This window comes from Oncorhynchus kisutch, linkage group LG4 (assembly GCF_002021735.2).
Source record: "Oncorhynchus kisutch isolate 150728-3 linkage group LG4, Okis_V2, whole genome shotgun sequence".
Classification (NCBI taxonomy): Eukaryota; Metazoa; Chordata; class Actinopteri; order Salmoniformes; family Salmonidae; genus Oncorhynchus; species Oncorhynchus kisutch.
This window is the reverse complement of record NC_034177.2, coordinates 24,585,056-24,607,101: the sequence shown is the minus strand read 5'-3', so window position 1 is coordinate 24,607,101 and position 22,046 is coordinate 24,585,056. Positions and strand designations below refer to the sequence as shown.

General features: G+C 41.6%; 1 protein-coding gene across 2 annotated transcripts in view; it reads right to left on the bottom strand.

Moving 5' to 3' along the window:
• The window catches only part of LOC109889299 (zinc finger protein ZFPM1-like), a 90,514-nt gene that overhangs the window by 43,059 nt on the left and 25,409 nt on the right, over positions 1-22,046 (bottom strand). For both annotated transcript variants that reach the window (XM_020480632.2, XM_020480633.2), the window contains exons 2-3: positions 4,334-4,480; positions 537-665 (exon numbers count right to left, since the gene is read on the bottom strand). In XM_020480632.2, coding sequence (XP_020336221.1) covers positions 537-665; positions 4,334-4,480 — 276 coding nt within the window. The remainder of the gene's footprint in view (positions 1-536; positions 666-4,333; positions 4,481-22,046) is intronic.

The following is a 22,046-nucleotide window of genomic DNA, read 5'->3' as shown; positions in this document are numbered from 1 at the left end:
TCACATTACCCTGGAGTGGGAAATGACAAGTACCATGCTACAGACACGCCCCCTTTATGAGTCACAAGTGCTCATATTTTTCTCTTTGTAAGAAAACGTAGCATAGGCCTATACAATGTCTGAGCCATGTTTACATATTGATTTCACACGCATATTGCACTTTATTTTATTGTTGTTGTTGATGAGTAATCGTGTGTTTTCATTTAAGGCATTTCATCAGGCATTATGACTCATGATCATATATGGAATCAGGAATACCAATATTTTTCTCTATAAATGAAAATGAACTACAGTAACTGCTGGCATTTCATTTTCCCGCTGTATAGAAACCCAACACAACCGTAACCCCAAAACAGCCATATGTGCCGAACCACGGGTTGGTGAACCGGTACACCTCTAACCCTTAGTTAAGACGATATTATGACACAAAAACACATAACACATGCTCTAAACAACAAACAAGACAAAATAGTGAGCAAAACTAGACATGGATTCACAGTCTCAGACCAGTCAGACAGACAGACAAACTGACTCACCTGGACCTCTCCAATGTAGCCCGTCTTCCTCCTCTTCCATCTCCTCCCCCTCTTCTTCAGTGTGAGTTGGACCTTTCTGTTCCTCATCCTCATCATCAGGTGCACCAAGGCAGTCATGTGTCCTTGGCTCTGTTTAAAGAAGAAGTCATTAGAATAATGAGACATCCACACAAACAACAGGGTTGGTGTATAATATCATACTAGAGACATTATAAAAATAAAGACAATTCATAAGAGGCTAGATGTCCCTCCAGAGGCTACAGTATGTATACATTTTCCTCTTCATTGATTTCATCTGTGTGTGTTTGTATGTGTGTGTGTGTGTGTGTGTGTGTGTGTGTGTGTGTGTGTGTGTGTGTGTGTGTGTGTGTGTGTGTGTGTGTGTGTGTGTGTGTGTGTGTGAAATGTCACTTCAAAACAAGTGAGTGTGTGCGTGTGTACATTGCATCTACCCCATACAGACTTTCCTCGTCAGTAGCGGTTCCTGTCTGTTGATCAAAGCCCTCAGAATAAAGCCTCCATAGCTGTGTAACACAACACCTCAGTATGGAGATGGACCACAGAGAGAAAACCTCATTAGAGACCATGTCTAGTGATCTCTCCCTCTCTTTCTCTGTTTCTCTCTGTCTCATAAAGGCAAATCACCTTCAACAAAGACACAGACAGACACAATATACACTCTAATCACTGCCATCAATATCCCTGTCTGTCTTTGATGAAGGTGACTACTGAATCGCTCCCTCTGATCGAAGTGATCACTGTATGGGGAGAACTCAACCTCCTCTTTGACTTTGGTATCATACACTTTACTTCCAGAGTGTTCCTACCTGGCCAAATGGGTTGATTATTAGCCAACAGCTTAATCAGAGGGACTCTCCCTCCCGCCCCTGCCCCCTCCCCATCACCCCACCCCGATAACACCTCAGTCGTGTGCACAAAGGGCATGTTTACCATTGCATTCCCGCTCAGATAAACAGCGATAGCTCTCGATCGATACCAGCCATAAACGTCAGCCCACGTGATGCCGAGGTGCTGTTATTAATGTAACAGTTGGAGATTAGATCTGCATCGTCAAATAAATCAACCATCAACACCCACCACGTCCATCTCTCCATTCCACCCCATATACACACACACTCAGCCTTTCCCAGCACATCAGACCCCCCCCCCCCCTCCCCCCACACACATACACACACACACCACACACACTACCAATCCTCCCACCCTGCCTAAACAGTCCCGTTATTTTCAGCTATAAATCACATTGAATGGCACATTGATTTTATCCTGCAGCGCTCAGCTGGGGGAGAGGAGCTGGAACCACAGTTATTGCGTTTAATATTATCAATATTATCTCCCATATCATCTGAGTCGAGGAGGAGTCAACAGAGACTTTTCTGCCGCCCCCTCTCTCCCTCACTCTCTACCACTACCCCCCTCCCTTCTCTGCCCCCCACCCCTCCTCCTCTCCTCCACCCCAACCCAACCGAGACAGCCTCCATCAATCTGATAAGCAGAACTTCCCGTCACACCTGCAGGGCAAAGTCACCCAACAACCTGAACTTCTACACACAGACTCCTCTTTGTCCTCCCCAACTTCTTATTCATTCTGCATCTCCCTCCCTACTGCGTTGTTGTCCGCTCTGAACTCCACCAGTTCCCTTAGAGACAAAAACAGGGATGCTACTTGAGCGCAAAGGCCCTAAGAAAAGAGAGAGATATTTGGAGCAGTAGTGTTGGCCTCTCACTCACCAGTTTTTGACTACCATATTTTGATAAGCTTAATGTCTCAGACAAGGGTTCTTGTTTCAGTTAGATTCTGCATTCACCTGTAGACCATAGACCACATCAGACGCAGAGATTAAAGGAACATTGAAAGGAAGCAAAGTCACACCAGGACAGAGAGAGATGGATTGAGCAGATGAGTGGTGTATGTGTGTGTGTGTGTTCATTTTACTGTGTGAATTAATATATTTGTTTTCTGGCTAGAAGATGAACACAGAACGGGTCCTGTTACTGGTAGAATGTGTTTTTCTCTCAAAGTTATCAGGCGGTTATCGCCTCTGTTTCTCTCTCCCAGATGGTAGATAAGGGACCTTGCCTTTATTAGCCAGTGCTGGCCTGATAAAGACCTGGTATTGATCCCAGGTTGAAAGAGCAGGTTCGTCAAACACGGTTGATTTACAGAGAGATGATAATGGCAGCACTGGGCAACTGAGGAACCCCAGGGAGAGAGAGTTAAATCAACAAGGTGACGTGTCGCTTTTCACCATTCAGTTGCGGGGAAGAAGACAAAGACGAGAGAAAAACAGAAACACACAAAATTATACACTATTTGCCTCTGAAATGTAATCAACATTTTATTCTTAGCCCACACACACAATCACATTTAATTCTCTCATCCTCACCTGCAGTATACAAGCTGAAGGCGACACACACACACACACACACACACACACACACACACACACACACACACACACACACACACACACACACACACACACACACACACACACACACACACAAATGGGTAATCTCTAATGTAGTCTTGATTAACACCTGACAGAATGTACATGGGTTTATCAAACCAAGCCAACGAACAGACGCTTATCACTCCAGCCCCAAATTTCACAAGAGCAGGAATTTTTATGATTGAAATAAGAAATACAGAAATCTTGAATAACTCAAAATAATATTTCTCCAAACTCCACTATCACAGGATAAGTGGAAAATCTGAGGAAAAGATGTGGGGCCAAGCAGTGATGCCAAGATCGTGTCAAAAGGAAACCTTGGTCAATGCTTTAGACATATGGACATGTGAAATGATATTTTTTAACATTCATTTATGGTGTGTACCTATTCTGTACAGTTTAAGTTAACAATTAACAAGTAGTGAGATATTGAGATATGATGAATTTATGAGTTTAGTGGTTACATAGGACTGGCAGTTGATTTGAGAGAGTTTATAACTTATAACCCATGAACCACAGAATGTATATTTTAACGTACAACTAATCAAGAAATTATAAATGGGGTGAATCATTGAAATCATCAATCCAAATATGAAATAATCCTTGAGTCAACATAACAATTAGGCCTTAGTCTTACCTACAGTAGTGAAGAAAGACAAGTATAAAATGAATTACTAGTACAAAAATGACTGACAACGAGACTGAGACGATGCTATCAATCTCCAAGATCATGGTGCCATAACAGAAGTCTAACTGTTGTATTAACCAACTGACATGACGAGTTCACCACAGAAAGCTCCACAGAATGAAACAGGGCACTTTCCAAAAAGTGTTGATGCCCTGGAGGAGAATGGAAAGCGGTATTTAAGAGGGGAACCAGGGAGCTGGCACTGGCACTAGAATTTGAGGGGCATATGTTTGGGAACACTGGCACAGAGCCATGACGTTCACAGCATCTGAGCTTACCAGCTCAGAGATATGAGCTAAGACGACACCAGGCACTCCGTGAGTTCTGTTGCATGGTTAGGCCATCATTGTAAATAAGAATGTGTTCTTAACTGACTAGCCTAGCTAAATAAAGGTAAATAAATGTACAAATTAAAATGAATTAGGGTATGGATTCCTTCACCTGATGTTATTGGGCTGTGGGTTAGTGGTTGATGCCTTCACATAAATGAGTAAAGATTTTCAAGAGAACAACTGTATGTTTCTCAGTGCTACCCCAGGCTGAGAGAGCGCATATTCATTGTACAGGGGGGTAAACATAGATGGGAGAGCTCACCTTCATTGAACAGGGGGGTGAACAGAGGTGGGAGAGCTCACCTTCAATGTACAGGGGGGTATATGGTGGTGGACTGGAGCTGTCACATTCTGCTGAGTCCTCTGGGTCCGAGGCTCCACCCTCATCGCCTGATAGGCTGACGTCATCAGGTGTGTTGTCCTCGTCACCTTCCAGGTCCCCAGTAGAACCTTCCAGAAGAAACAAGAGGGAGCATTGAATTCAATTGAACATTTTTACTCATTTATGTGAAGGCATCAACCACTAACCCACAGCATAATAACATCAGGTGAAGAAATCCATACCCCAATTCATTTTTAAATTTTTTATTGAACCTTTATTTAACTAGGCTAGTCAGTTAAGAACAAATTCTTATTTACAATGATGGCCTACCCCAGCCAATGCTGGGCCAATTGTGCGCTGCCCTATGGGACTCCCAATCACGGCCGGATGTGATACAGCCAGGATTCAAACCAGGGACTGTAGTGATGCCTCTTGCACTGAGATGCAGTGCCTTAGACCGCTGTGCCACTCAGGAGCCCGAAATTCATGACGATAGATTTATCAATTTCAATTGAATAAAATTACAATAGAATATTGTGCTGTCACTATCCAGTAGAGATTACTGAACAGAAAGCTCTGAAGTTATTTCATTTTACATTTCATGTCCCTTGTAAAATTGGTCTCGTAGAATTAGGTGTGGCCCCAGAAAATTAAGGATATCAAATTCTGCGCAATAGATTGAATGTGTGGGGAAAATGTTGCCATTCCCTGAACACAACACTGATAATACATTTTATATTTGGTACATTAAAGGGGTTTTAATACTGTCATAAAATGATTAACTCACATCACACCTGACATTGCATTTCTATAATCCCTGCTGACTACTCACGATTACACTGCTGGGCTATTTTAGACCGGTGAGGATAACCTAAATTAACGCATGATAGAGATTTTGAATATTATGTTTTAAAATAATTAAAATGAATTCATATGCATTATATTAATTGTCATTCAGACTAAATAAAACAAAGGATGAAAACACAAAACCTCAGACCCTGTCCCCTTCATCACTTTGCTGCTCTTCATTGTCTCGTTCTATTGGTACGGGTCGGGAAAATACATAGAAAGACGTTCTCATTCTTATTTCTAATGGGTGCAGTTCTCTCCTCAGTGTTTGAGAAACACACAGAAAAGGTTATACATGAGACCCCTCTAATATATAAAAAAAAAAGCCCACCAGTATTTCAAATCACATTGGATGACACAACTCTCTGTAGACATAACTTCACAGCCTATTCCCATGAGAACACTGAGAGACAGATTATAAATTAATCCACGGACCTATTCCATAAAGAGGATTAGGAACTGTCAAGTCAGTGTAAATGGTTAACATTCTACTGATTACCATGGGAGAAAAAAACAAACAAATGCATACACAAGGCATTACAATTAAGTATTGGGGCACAACGCATCATTTTAAACAAGTACATTTTAGTCAAATTAATGCTGCATATTAAAATGGGATTTTACCCCATAGTTTGTAAATTAATTTCCATGAGGTTGTGATGAGCGAAGTGGGATTGTTCCAAGCTAAAGCCGTGACCGGGGGCGTATATATTTACACTCATAGAACAAAGAGCCCTATAATCTATACAAAGCACACAACAATACCCGTGAATAAAGAGTCTTGTAGAAAAAGGAAAAAGCTATTTTTCTAATTCTGTTAATTTCACTTCCAAGCAATTAAAACGAGGCGGAGATAATGCTTGGAAACAATTGCTGCCTGACAAAAGTGTTTCTGTCTTTGTAAATGAAACATCTTTAGGCTAATTTCACTGTAATGGTTCACTGTAATTTCAGATAAAATTAACACAGTTAGATTTGAACCTTAACAAAAAAAATTGAGGAAAGGAAAAAAGATCGATCCCGAACACAATATTTTTTGAATTATGTGGCTCGAGCTTTGGTTGATATAATTTTCAGTATCTGTGAGAACATTTTCATACAATTAATTTTCCTTTAATCATAATTGTACAAAGAGACTTCTCTGTATAAAATTCCAATTATATTTTGTGTTTAAAATGTAAGTTTGAATTATGATTTCTTTCCTCATTACTGTTCTGGTTTAATGAATCAATCGCCGCATCACTGCTTTCAGACATCAAATGGTGTGGAAAAAGTTTTCACTTTGGCCTCTTTTATCTACTAAGAAATACTATATTTTTCTCTCTTCAGGATAGTTGGAAGAAAGGATAGTACTGGCTACTTGATAAGCATTGTACCATCCAACTTTATTTGCAGTTTTCAAAGTTATAACCACTAATTATAACTTTAAAACTCATTAAATAAATGGATATCAGAATTTGACTGAACAAATCAAAGAATGGGATAAATAAATGACTTTGCTAACCAATCTAATTAGGTACATTACCTAACTGAAAAACAACCCAGGAATGTATCACACAGAGTTGTTCACAGAGTTGTAGCTTAGTATGATTTGAGGAGCAAGTGTCTGGAATATCAATCCAAAAAGTATTGAACCACTGAATACCTGCATGTGAGAGACAGGTAGTATGACCTGCCCTGATGCCATAAGACAGATTCTAAAATAAGTCTCAAGCCAGTCATATGTGTTCTTTCTCACAGAGACACACACAAATACTAGCCTGCATGCATCTGTGACACAGAAGTTGGTAATCTTAAGGACATGAGTGAAAAAGAGAGAGAGAAGGGGAAAGAACTCAGAGCAGCCTCTAACTCTATCTGCCACTCTAAGGCAGCACAGAACAAAGTGTTGAGCTGATGAAGGCAGAGGAGATACTGCTTTATTAACTCGCCGTCCACATCAAACCAGTGTGCTCAGCAGCGGTGATTAAACACAGAGACAACACATCAAACCTGCATGCTCAACAAGCCTGATTAAACAGCCGCCACCCCTCGCCAGCTCTTACATTAATAACCATCTTACAAAACAGTAAAACTAGAAGAGAAGCGCTACTTGTATCAGACAATCAGAGATTTGTGAGAAAGAAGAAAACCTTAAAGGAGGATATTTAGAGTAAGAGAGGCCCCTTTGGTATGTACTCTTGAGGACGGAACTGGGCTACCTGACTGAGTCACATGCTGAAGAGGAGCCTCTTATTGATCAGATTAAAGGGAATAACGAACCAAACATTATGTGAACTTCTGTTCTATGTCTTCCCAGATTGAACCCCTAGAGGGTTCAAAGCCCATTTCAATTATCAGAATTCAGCTTTTGTTATACTGTGCAAAGAATTCAGTCCATGCGATCAGATTGATTTCTCTAATTTGATGTCTAGCAACAACAACAACAAATGGTCTATGATCTGAGGCAATGATGACTTCATTGATTACTCAGAAAATGTTCAAAAATCTAGCAAAACATATCAATTTTTCAACACCTGTGAAATCCTGGTGACGTTATTGATCCCTCTGCAGATCTCCAAATCTCCTGCAATGATGGTTAAGTACTCTACTGACCGACAGATGACAGACCAGGGTGCAGTGAAGTGACGGGTGCCAGAGGTGCCACGTGACTGATGTCACCACAGTCCCTGACATAGCCGATAAGCCTGAGGACTCTCACTGCCCTGCCAGCTGATGAGTGGCAGGGACTCACTGTGGTCTGGCTGCAGACAGACAGGTGTAGAGAGTTAGAGCAATGGATAGGGGCTGGCACACCACTCTAACTGGGTTCAGAATGATCATACCACTCCTTGGCTCCCTCAACAGCCATCAGTGAAGACCCAGGCCCACATAGAGGCTGGAAAGAATCCACAGGCCAGTGGGCAGTCACACACTCTACAATGCTTGTACATGGGCATAAATGGGAAATAAGTATGGTTGGTACACTACCTACCTTTCTTTCATAAACACACATTTTATGTAGAATGTTGGGGTTGTGGAACAAAAAATAAGTCATCCACATTTTAGTGGCTGAATCTCATGTCATAGAAGACAGCTGCTAGACTAATAAAGTAAATATGAAAAGAATAGAAAGGCCCGCACACTGAATATGCTAGTGGGCATAGTGGGTGTGAATACAATACAAAACATGGCTATACAAAAGCACTTTATGGCATATTCAATCATCAGAGGTACATGTAGGTATCAAGGATTAAATATACAAATCGGGCCGAGTTGTAACCTAGACAACAGTAAGATAACATTACATTGAAAACTGTTAGAATATCCGCCCACAAGACCATCACGCGCAGGACGTGTGGTGTCGTAGATACAATTACACATGACCTACTTCAAAACAACTTGTGTACCTCTGATATTCTGGTATCCATGATTAGGGCACATAGCCATTATAGAAAATATATTAAAAGTGTACTGATATACATATGACCAGACCTGGATGGCAAGACATATCACAACACAATATATTTATGTAAGAATTGGTCTGATGTTGTGACGAGCCTCATTTTATTCCCTCACTTTATAAATCAGTAGCATATCTGTGAGCAGTACTCTGTCACACAACTGTTAAATACAACCAGACTAAAAACAGCCAGACAGTCGTAAAATATATGCAGACAGATATAAGAGTTATAGCCTGCAACTAAATAGAAAAATATATCTGCATATAACGTCTCAACACCATCAGTGAAATCATATGAATGAGCGATTACAATATTTATGATAATGAGTGTGATTATAATATGATGATAATGTGTGGTAATGATATTTATATGCACAGGGCATTGGAGCACTTCAAACAGGCCCCGCCTGATCCCGAATGTGGACGTGACAGCAGGACGTCAAACATCAAACAGTCAAATCCCCGGACAGAGCAATGAGGTACAGAAGCTTTGACAAACACTCCCCCATTTTCCTTTACACCTCCCTAAACTAAATCTCTCTCCCACTTTCTCTCTATCCCTCACTCTCTTTTCCCTTTACTACATCCCTCTCTTCGTCCTATAATCATCATCCCTCTATTTATCCCCTTTTCACCCTGCCATCTCCCTTTTATAGTCTTGCTCTCCCTCTTTCTTCCTCTCCCTTCCTCCCTCTCTACCCCCCCCCCCCCCCCCCTTCCCTCTCGCTCTGAAAAAAACGCTGTGACTGGGAGCGTCACTCTGTGCGGATAGCTGGGAGCCGTTCTCGGTTATCGGCTCCTGCAGACTCTCTCTGCTGGTCTGATCTGTCTCCTCTTCATTAAGCAAATACGCCGACGTGGAAATGAAAACATAATAGCTATTTGATTTCCAGCGAGATATTTTGCATATTGGTTCGGAGCTGATAGTGGAATTTCATCAAGTCTGGGTTTTTTTTCATGCTTTAAAAACTGAATTACTGAGCTGGGCGGCTTCAGCAGGATTTCTTTACATTGCTGGGAAGAGCAAAAAAAAAAGAGTCCCCAGGAAGACTACTTAAACGATTAAATATCCCCCATTCCCCTTTTGATAACACAGAAGAAATTTAAAGAATTCACAGTGCTTTAGGTTCACTATACAAATCAGAGATAGGACAGAGAAAATTAACTCCTTAATGAGCAGGAGCTGTCTCCCTGATAATGGTCCAGGGGAGATGACAGGGTGGGACACGATGGGAAGACTGAACCCACAGAAAGAGAAGGGGAAGAGGGAAGGAAAATAGGAAGTAGTCAATAACGTGGAGGAGGGGGGGATCAGCTTCCCCCTGCCTGGAAATTGCTCTGTGGGCCATGAGAGGGCAGGTGTGATGGTAGATAGCGATAGCACCATAGTTACCCACTGCCCAGCATCGCCATAGTGATGGATGGTCCAGTGCAGGTGTATCCTTCATAGGCCCATGAGAGAAAAACTACCCTTGCAAGGGGAGATCAGCAAAACCTCTTCACACCAATCTATCAGATAACCCCACCTCTCAAGAGGATATTTCTGCTGGACAAAAATATATCTTCCTCTTGTTTTCCATGTTGGAACATGGTGTTTTTAGCCCTGATAGAGTCAAACTGTCTATGAACTTAACACAGACACTGATACACACTATACAGCATTACATTCACAATGGCATTCTGACTTTTTCATCGAGCTACACTACACACTAACACAGAATTTTCAGCAAGATTCTTTGAGTCGATATTGTGTGACACTTTATGGGCAGCAGGGGGGGAAGCAAGTTGTTTAAGACACTCATTATACCAACTACCCCTTATACCTTGAGATATATTCCCCCACGTCAATGGCATCAAACTGGCATTGTGTGCACCAAGGCACAATGACAAAATATCCTGTGATGGCAAGGAAATTACATAAGATTTGATCACCTATGTTTGGGTGTAGAATACAGATCATTATCAGAGGATTTGCATTTGTCAATCAACTTCACACGGCTTCAATTCAACAGGTTCCTGGTATGTAACATATTCAAGAACATAGCAACATCTAGCTTTGTGACCTAGCAATGACCTGGTGACATCTCAACTAGAGGTTGACCGATTAATCGTAATGGCCGATTAATTAGGGCCGATTTCAAGTTTTCATAACAATCGGAAATCTGTGTTTTTGGGCGCTGATTTTTTTTTTTTTTTACACATTTATTTAATCTTTATTTAACTAGGCAAGTCAGTTAAGAACACATTCTTATTTTCAATGACGGTCTAGGAACGGTGGGTTAACTGCCTTGTTCAGGGGCAGAACGACAGATTTTCACCTTGTCAGCTCGGGGGACCCAATCACGCTAGTCAACGCAATAACGACCTGTCTCTCTCTCGTTGCACTCCACAAGGAGTTACGGAAATGCAGTAAACCAAGGTAAGTTGCTAGCTAGCATTAAACTTATCTTATAAAAAAAACAATCAATCATAATCACTAGTTAACTACACATGGTTGATGATATTACTAGATATTATCTAGTGTCCTGCGTTGCATATAATCTGACTGAGCATACAAGTATCTGACTGAGCGGTGGTAGGCAGAAGCAGGCGCGTAAACATTCATTCAAACAGCACTTTCGTGCGTTTTGCCAGCAGCTCTTCATGGTGCGTCAAGCATTGCGCTGTTTATGACTTCAAGCCTATCAACTCCCAAGATGAGGCTCATGTAACCGAAGAGAAATGTCTAGCTAGTTAGCGCGCGCTAATTGCCATTGTGTTGCTGGTCGAGCCCAGGGAGGAGCGAGGAGAGGGACGGAAGCTACACTGTTACACTGGCAATACTAAAGTGCCTATAAGAACATCCAATAGTCAAAGGTTAATGAAATACAAATGGTATAGAGGGAAATAGTCCTATAATTCCTATAATTACTACAACCTAAAACTTCTTACCTGGGAATATTGAAGACTCATGTTAAAAGGAACCACCATATGTTCTCATGTTCTGAGCAAGGAACTTAAAAGTGGCACATATTGCACTTTTACTTTCTTCTCCAACACTTTGCTTTTGCATTATTTAAACCAAATTGAACATGTTTCATTATTTACTTGAGGCTAAATTGATTTTATTGATGTATTATATTAAGTTAAAATAAGTGTTCATTCAGTATTGTTGTAATTGTCATTATTACAAATAAATAAATAAATACACATTTATGGTCCTCCAATAATCGGTATCGGTATTGAAAAATCATAATCGGTCGACCTCTAATCTCAACCATACAGGGTTTTCATTTCTTTGACTGTCCTTGTTCATCTACTTAAAATAACAATAACTGTTGAAACATTAACAGTCATCAAAACAGCAACATCTAACAGTAATGTTCAACAGGTTTAAATGTGGATTAGAAATTACATTGTATTATCATAATGAGGTTTTTATATTGCCAGTGCAGCATATGCTCCCTCTCTAGGACATGTTGAATAATGTCCCTTCCCTCCCTAGACACACACCACAATGGTTCCTACTTGGCACCTCATCAAACACTCTCCTGGTGAAATATGGTCATTATTATCAAGACCATGATCAAATCAAATTAAATGTATTTGTCACATGCGCCGAATACAACAGGTGTAGACTTTACCATGAAATTCTTACATACGAGCCCTTTCCCAACAATGTTGGGACTCTCTGAGGTCATTAAAGATTCCATGGCACTTATCATAAGAGTAGGGGTGTTAACCCCGGTGTCCTGGCTAAATTCCCAATCTGGACCTCAAACCATCACGGTCACCTAATAATCCCCAGTTTACAATTGGCTCATTCATCCCCCTCCTCTCCCCTGTAACTATTCCCCAGGTCATTGCTGCAAAGGAGAACGTGTTCTCAGTCAACTTACCTGGTAAAATAAAGGATAAATAAATGTAGAGTTAAAAAGTCATAAAAAATGTGCTAATTCAAATGGAAATAGTAACACAATCAAAAAACAATAACGAGGCTATATACAAGGAACACCGGTACCAAGTCAATGTGCAGGGGTACAAGGTAGTTGAGGCAATATGTACATGTAGGTAGGGGTAAAAGTGACTGGGCAATCAGTATAGATAATAAACAGAGTAGCAGCAGCGTATGTGAAGAGTGTGAAAGAGTGTGTGTGTGTGTGTGTGTGTGTGTGTGTGTGTGTGTGTGTGTGTGTGTGTGTGTGTGTGTGTGTGTGTGTGTGTGTGTGTGTGTGTGTGTGTGTGTGTGTGTGTGTGTGTGTGTGTGTGTGTGTGTGTCTGTGTGTGTGTGTGTGTCTGTGTGTGTGTGTGTGTGATACTATCCCATAAAGGTTATATGCGCAGGACCCTATAGGTCTGAGCCTATTGTTCACTCATTATCAGATGTACATTGTGTCAGAATGTGTGTGTTGTCAAAAGGAGACATCCTCAATGTACTATATGTGCGCCTATTTTCTTGTGTTTAATATGTAATTGTATTTTAAGAGACGGTTTTGCATCATTTTGTCTGTATGTGGGAGGGCTATTTTGGATACCTATCTCTCCCAATAATACATAGACACACACACACACACACATGGAGACATAAACACAACCACCATTAACAACATTGACAATAATTTCACCTAACGAGGAAAAAAGGCAGCTGCAACTGTGTGCCAGTCTATCTCCTCTTCATGGTCGTATTTGCTCTTTGGCGGAGAGTGCAGAGCACATGAGGGGAGAACCAGGGGGAGTTGAGTTGCCAGGCGGCTAGAGCCGAGACCCTGGACTATTGAAGCCAGGTAGGCAGACAAGAGCCAGGCGATAGGCACCCTGATAAAAGATAGAAAATAGCAACAAATTTAAACTTTTCAACCGTCCCAAGATCCATGGGGAGGTGGGTTGAATCAACTACATATTGCATCGCTCCCTATCCATCTCTTCCCCCCCTGACAAACTCACACACACATCCCTCCAATTCATTTTTTTCACAATTGAGTGTGTGTATACAGAAACTGGATAGTGGGAATGCAATAACATTCTCTGTATGCAAATCAAATCAAATACAATGTTATTGGTCGCATACACATGTTTAGCAGATGTTATTGCGGGTATAGCGAAATGCTTGTGTTCCTAGCTCCAACAGTGCAGTGGTATTTAACAATACACAACAATACACACATCTCTAAAAAAGAAAAGGAATGGAATTAAGAAATATAGAATTATAGAAATACTAGGACGAGCATTGTTGGAGTCCAGAGTACATAAAAAAATATACACTGCTCAACAAAATAAAGGGAACACTTAAACAACACAATGTAACTCCAAGTCAATCACACTTCTGTGAAATCAAACTGTCCACTTAGGAAGCAACACTGATTGACAATAAATGTCACATGCTGTTGTGCAAATGGAATAGACAACAGGTTGAAATTATAGGCAATTAGCAAGACACCCCCAATAAAGGAGTGGTTCTGCAGGTGGTGACCACAGACCACTTCTCAGTTCCTATGCTTCCTGGCTGATGTTTTGGTCACTTTTGAATGCTGGCGGTGCTTTCACTCTAGTGGTAGCTGTGGCAAGAAGGTTTGCTGTGTCTGTCAGCGTAGTGTCCAGAGCATGGAGGCGCTACCAAGAGACAGGCCAGTACAAAAGGAGACGTGGAGGAGGCCGTAGGAGGGCAACAACCCAGCAGCAGGACCGCTACCTCCGCCTTTGTGCAAGGAGGAGCAGGAGGAGCACTGCCAGAGCCCTGCAAAATGACCTCCAGCAGGCCACAAATGTGCATGTGTCTGCTCAAACGGTCAGAAACAGACTCCATGAGGGTGGTATGAGGGCCCGACGTCCTCAGGTGGGGGTTGTGCTTACAGCCCAACACCGTGCAGGACGTTTGGCATTTGCCAGAGAACACCAAGATTGGCAAATTCACCACTGGCTCCCTGTGCTCTTCACAGATGAAAGCAGGTTCACACTGAGCACATGTGACAGACGTGACAGAGTCTGGAGACGTCGTGGAGAACGTTCCGCTGCCTGCAACATCCTCCAGCATGACCGGTTTGGCGGTGGGTCAGTCATGGTGTGGGGTGGCATTTCTTTGGGGGGCCGCACAGCCCTCCATGTGCTCGCCAGAGGTAGCCTGACTGCCATTAGGTTCCGAGATGAGATCCTCAGACCCCTTGTGAGACCATATGCTGGTGCGGTTGGCCCTGGGTTCCTCCTAATGCAAGACAATGCTAGACCTCATGTGGCTGGAGTGTGTCAGCAGTTCCTGCAAGAGGAAGGCATTGATGCTATGGACTGGCCCGCCCGTTCCCCAGACCTGAATCCAATTGAGCACATCTGGGACATCATGTCTCGCTCCATCCACCAACGCCACGGTGCACCACAGACTGTCCAGGAGTTGGCAGATGCTTTAGTCCAGGTCTGGGAGGAGATCCCTCAGGAGACCATCCGCCACCTCATCAGGAGCATGCCCAGGCGTTGTAGGGAGGTGCTTCTACACCTGCATTGCTTGCTGTTTGGGGTTTTAGGCTGGGTTTCTGTACAGCACTTTGAGATATCAGCTGATGTACGAAGGGCTATATAAATAAATTTGATTTGATTTGATTTGATACAGGCACGTGGAGGCCACACACACTACTGAGCCTCATTTTGACTTGTTTTAAGGATATTACATCAAAGCTGGATCAGCCTGTAGTGTGGTTTTCCACTTTAATTTTGAGTGTGACTCCAAATCTAGACCTCCATGGGTTGATAAATTTGATTTCCATTTATAATTTTTGTGTGATTTTGTTGTCAGCACATTCAACAATGTAAAGAAAAAAGTATTTAAGAATATTTCATTCATTCAGATCTAGGATGTGTTATTTTAGTGTTCCCTTTATTTTTGTGAGCAGTGTATATACACAGTACCAGTCAAAAGTTTTAGAACACCTACTCATTCAAGGGTTTTGCTTTATTTTTTACTATTTTCTACATTGTAGAATAATAGTGAAGCAATAACACATATGGAATCATGTAGTAACCAAAAAAGTGGTTCAAGAACTTTGAAAGTTTCTTCAAGTGCAGTCGCAAAAACCAACAAGCACTGTGATGAAACTGACTCTCATGAGCACCGCCACAGGAAAGGAAGACCCAGAGTTACCTCTGATGCAGAGGATAAGTTCATTAGAGTTACCAGCCTTAGACATCAACTGTTCAGACAAAACTGTGTGAATCAGGAATTGCTGCAAAGAAACCACTACTAAAGGACACCAATAATAAGAAGAGACTTGCTTGAGCCATAAAACACAAGCAATGGACATTAGACCGGTGGAAATCTGTCCTTTGAGATTTTTGGTCAAAATCACTGTGTCTTTGTGAGACGCAGAGTAGGTGAACAGATGATCTCCGCATGTTTGGTTCCCACAGTGAAGCATGGAGGAGGAGGTGTGATGGTGCTTTGCTGGTGACACTGTCTGTGATTTGTTTAGAATTCAAGGCAAACTTAACCAGCATGGCTACTACAACATTCTGCAGTGATACACCATCTCATCTAGTTTGCGCTTCGTGGGACTATCATTTGTTTTTCAACAGGACAATGTCCCAACACACCTCCAGGCTGTGTAAGGGCTATTTGACTAAGAAGGAGAGTGATGATGTGCTGCATCAGATGTCCTGGCCTCCACAATCACCCGACCTCGACCCAATTGAGATGGTTTTGGACGAGTTGGACCGCAGACTGTAGGAAAAGCAGCCAACAAGTGCTCAGCATATGTGGGAACTCCTTCAAGACTGTTGGTGAAGCTTGTTGAGAAACTGCGAAGGCAAAGGGTGGCTACTTTGAAGAATCTCAAATATAAAATATATGTTACGGTTTTCTTCCGTCGAAAGAGAGTCAGACCAAAATGCAGCGTGGTTAATTCGATACATCTTTAATAAACAAAAAAACACAAACAATACAAAAACAAGAAACGGAACGTGAAAACCTAAACAGCCTATCTGGTGACAACTAACACAGAGACAGGAACAATCACCCACGAAACACTCAAAGAATATGGCTGCCTAAATATGGTTCCCAATCAGAGACAACGAGAATCACCTGCCTCTGATTGAGAACCGCCTCAGGCAACCATAGACTTTGCTAGAACACCCCACTAAGCCACAATCCCAAAACCTATGAAAAAAAAAACATACATAAACACAACACAAAATAAACCCATGTCACACCCTGGCCTGACCAAATAAATATAGAAAACACAAAATACTAAGACCAGGGCGTGACAATATATTTAGATTTGTTTAACACATATAGAATTACTACATGACTCCATATGTGTTATTTCATAGTTTCGATGTCTTCAGTATTCTACAATGTAGAAAACAGTCAAAATAAAGAAAAACCCTTGAATGAGTAGGTGTGTCCAATACATATGTGATGGGATATATAGACATTATGGACATAAATCTAATGTGAGCTTCCAACATACACACCTACAGTACAATAGGTTTGAGAAAATGGTTCAACTTGTTAGTGAGGTAGGTAGTGATTCTGGGGTCTATAGCGTTCAGCTGAGGGTCTGTATGTTGAAGCCAAGATAACAGCTTGCTGAGCCGTGAGCAAAGAGCAAAGAGATGTGTATATTAGAATCAGAATGGCCATTATTATTGGCATAACTTGGGGGTTGTATAGGGGTCCCTATCCTCTCACTCACACACAAGGTCAGTGGATCTCAAGTTTGACTGTTATTTTCCAAAACCGAAACCACATTACAACAATCTTACACTAGGCTGGAAGGATAAATATCATGACATTGTTGCATATTCTTTATCAGACTCTCACATGATATATAGGAAGTGTCCTTGAGCACTGATGAGAATTTTCACACACATTTTCATAGAATTTTGTGTCAAGTGGTTGTAAAGGGAATTTATTCACAAAGGGATGTACGATCTTAGGACCAAATTCCTAACTTGGATCCTAAAATGGCCTTTTACACTAATTACGCACATGCTTAAGTCAATCTACACAGGTCTGAGTGGTTCATATCCTAACTTTTAGCTTGGTGCCAGTCTTTCTCTGTGAGATTTACAGTGCAACACCACTACAAGCATGGAACTTTTGACTGATTAGATTTTTTTTCTTCTTTTGTTTATTTAGTAAATATTTTATTAACTCTATTTCTTGAACTGAATTGTTGGTTAAGGGCTTGTAAGTAAGCATTTCACGGTAAGGTCTACACCTGTTGCATTCAGCGCATATGACAAATACAATTTAATTTGATTTGATTAGAAGGTGCAAACAATTAAATACATCAGAGTGAGTCAAGTAGGGTTGAGAATGCCACTATAATATTTTAAATAAACACAAATGGCACAGTCTGGAATGATTTAGTCATTAATGGTGCAAAATTATTCTATTGGATATTGTGATATTTGGAGTAGCATATCGTAGAAGAAGTCTCCCCAAATATGGCCCAATCCTAGAGTCAAGTTAGAATCATCCCCTAAGCATGTGAGAGATTTGATAAAAGGAGGATGATTACAATCCCTTCACTGCTCTCCTCCTTGATCTTAAGCCTGAATGAAGATGGGAGGAGGAGTGATTATGATGGTATGCAGAGAGGAAAAGAGAGGAGAGAAGCCTCAACCCCTCCCCCCTTTTCTCTTCCAACACCAAGGCTCTCAGAACGCTGACAGAAACCAGCAGGAGATACAGGCACCTACTCCTCCTCCTGAGTCTCTCTCTCCTCCTCTCTCTTTGTCTGAAGTGCTGCGGCCTTCGGTCGGGCCGTCTTATCCGAGCGTTGACCCTGAGGCCTCAGCTTAACTCTCCAACCAGAGGGCCCTACAACCACCGCCACTGCTCCGATAGACAAACACTTCCACAGATGTTTCTGCTAGCGCAAGAGACTAAACACATCCCAGATTCAGAGAAAACAGACAACACAGCCCAGATCTGGATCACCAAAACAAGTAAAAATGCAGTGGCTGCTGTGAAGCTAGAGAGAAAGTGACCCCCAGTGAACGTGGTGGGGGATAGGGTTTAGACTAGACTGATACAGCCCTGATAGGAGATGATTAGAGGCCTCGACTCATGGCCTAGCTGCTTATACCCACTAAACACTTTAACCAAGCCATTGGATCACTGTGATCTATCTATACTTGGATATCCAAATGGTTCGGGCTTGTATCTACAGTGTTTGTGTAGTATACTCAATGTACTTGCTTAAAAACCACCATAGTACCACAGCAATTTCTTTGCTGAGAAATCCCCCTACTTTATAACCCACTCCATATGTAGAAGTCATAACTCTGTATTTCTGAGATATATCTTTTATTTTATTTTTTTAACCTTTATTTAACTAGGCAAGTCAGTTAAGAACAATTTCTCATTTACAATGATGGCCTACCCAGGCCAAATCCCAACCCTCCCAACCACAGCCTGGAATCGAACCAGGGTCTGTAGTGACGCCCCTAGCACTGAGATGCAGTGCCTTAGACCGCTGTGCCACTTAGGAGCCCCGAGTGTTAATCCACAACACTCATTTATGGCTCTCCTGTAATTGTTATGGCTTAATTGTGCATCCTAAAAGGACATAAAGCACTGGACACAGTGGCAACTACTGCTAGCTACACAACTGAAGAAAACCCTGGAAATAGAGGTGCTACATATAACAAGGATATACAGTGCAAGGATATACAGTAACACTAGTATTCACACCCCTAAATCCAACTGTAACTTGATCCTAGGACCATGTCAGTATATATCTGACTAACAAAAATATCCGATTTAGAGATCAACAAAAAAGAAATTGAAAGGGCAACAAAAAGAAGGTAAGAGAGAGAGGGGGAAATGGAAAGAGAGAGTAAAAGAATGGGAGCAGAGGGGCAGATGGCAGTTGAAATGTTATCTATCAATTCTGTCACATGGCTTAAAATAAAATGAAAATCAACTGAGATCCTGTAAGTGTGAGTGTGATAACTCTGTGGAGCATGTAGAGGAGATGTAGAGGAGATAGCATGGGGTTAGCTTGTTAAATACAACCCACTGCATGGCTGGCAGCAGCAAAGAAAGGGGGTCTTTTCAAGAGGCAGGGCATCACTGTAGCCCTCACTGCTCTGATAACATCCATGTTAAGAGAGGGAAGGGGGAGAGGGAATGCAGCCCAGAGAAGATGGACTCACATCTATGCATCTTCCCTGGTTGTGAAAGGAAGTATCAGCACCCCTCAAACGCAAAAAGTCACAACGGGATTTCTGATGGAGAAAATGTGTTCTTCTCAGATGATGGGAAGATAGGGGGGAGTACAGCCAAATGTCAAAGATGATAAATGGAAGAGTGCAGAGAAACACAAGCATACATACAGAGTACACACACACACGCAACCAGAAACACATGACATTTGAATATATTTTATATGATTTACTAAATAACCTCAATGGATAACTAGCTGTAGAAACTAGCTGTATAATAGGCTCACACCTGGTGGTTCCAACACATGTTAATTACACAAATGTTTCTTACATACAGATGTGGTTATTAGTACAAAATACAATAAAGCTAAATACTACACATTTAAAAATAACAAGGTGGGTTATTATTAGCTTACAGCTGAAACATAAATACTATTAGAGTGTTTTATTTTCTCTAGCTATATAAATTCCTCTCTAATATAGCAATATGATTGGTGACCTTTCAGAAAGATATGTTTCATCATTAATTATGGGCACTATGACTCCTCTATTGTTGCAATTAGTCATAAATATACTTATACATTTTAATAGGATAGACATCACCCTTAGCTGAGAGCATAACCTAGAAAAAGGCATGTTTCATCAGTCACGGGCTGAGCTGAGTACCTCAGCTCATTAAACAGGGCTTTTTCATTAGTTTGGAGTATTAGTTAGCGCTGATAAAGTCTGGTTCTGTCTTGTCTGGTCTGCCGTGGTGTGTAGTGCCAGGGCGAGGTGTGTCTGTCTGGATGACTGTAGATCATTTTAATATCAGGCCGGTGTGGATTGCTGATAGTGTTTTAAGGCAGGGCCCAGTGGACTGAATACTGGTAGTACCTATCTGTAATTAGTAACCATTCTCTATCACTGATAAGATAAACTCACCCTGACCTTTTCCATTTGGTCGCCATGACAACGGGCCCTCTAACCCCCCCATATTATTTTAGTGATTAAACAGCAAATAAATGGGAGATGTGAGAAACTGATACGGATGATTAATAATACTGTGTGAGTGTGTGTGTGTGTGTGTGTGTGTGTGTGTGTGTGTGTGTGTGTGTGTGTGTGTGTGTGTGTGTGTGTGTGTGTGTGTGTGTGTGTGTGTGTAGAGGAGGGGCTGTCAGTGTCACAGAGTCATATGAATAGACTTGGCTTGTCTTTTTGTGGTGAATAATGGAAATTTAAGATGAACTGAACGGGAAATAAAAGCACGGGGATGAGAGCGATAGATGTCTCCTTTTTTTGAGAAGCGCTCTCAGAGGAAAGGGAATATTAACGTTCCCTCCCCCTTCCTTCTCCCAGCCAAGCCCATTGCTCACCACTCTCCAGGTTCATCACTGTAAGTGTTATCTTTTGATTAATAATAAATGCTGGATTCCAGTATTACACTCACTTAAACAGTGTGGTTTTAGAGTGGGGAAAAACACCTTAACCTGAGAAGCTGCGGGAAATTCAGAATATGAAACTTTACCCTGGTGAAGCTCGCTTATAAATGTATACATTTATACTACTATCATACTGCTATAACCAAGTTACAGCCCCAAGAGTTTTGACATGTAGAGTCAGCACATACCTAAACCTATACCTTCCTGTATGTGCAATATTGTAGAGAATAGTTTAATCTAATGGGACTGAGGGGTAAAAGTAACCCAAAGATGTCAAAACCTTACTGTACAAACCATGACCCTAGCCCATCCACGTTCTAGCCAGCACAGTCAACTCAAACTATCAACCAGTCCCATCCACTAATATCGGCAAGCAGACCAACACCCCATAAACTGCACCTGGGCCCCAAAATCTCCCTTTATTTATACCAGTGAGGCCATAAGTCCCACTCCCTGGAACCCATCTGTCCCCATTTGCATGAAAAGGAAATAGCGGGAATACATGCAAAGTCTGACCAGTTGACTGTAAGGTCACTGTGGCTTTGTACAGCACGAGGGCAAACAAGCCCAGGCCCTGACAGTGTTTATCGTTTAGATCGCTGCATTGATACAGGGAGAGACTCCTTCCCTAAACTAAGGGGAGATCTCCATGTATCTCTACAACTGCCGTCTCCATTTTGCCGCTATTGGGCAGGAGGGTCAGTGAAATGAGGTATCATGAAGGATTTGGCCAATCAGATAAACGTCAATCATTCTGAGATATTTTTGAGATAAACCATTCCACAATATCTCTAGAAACATGCCAGGCCTTTCAGTTGACTAGATAATGGATCACATATGGTGGTG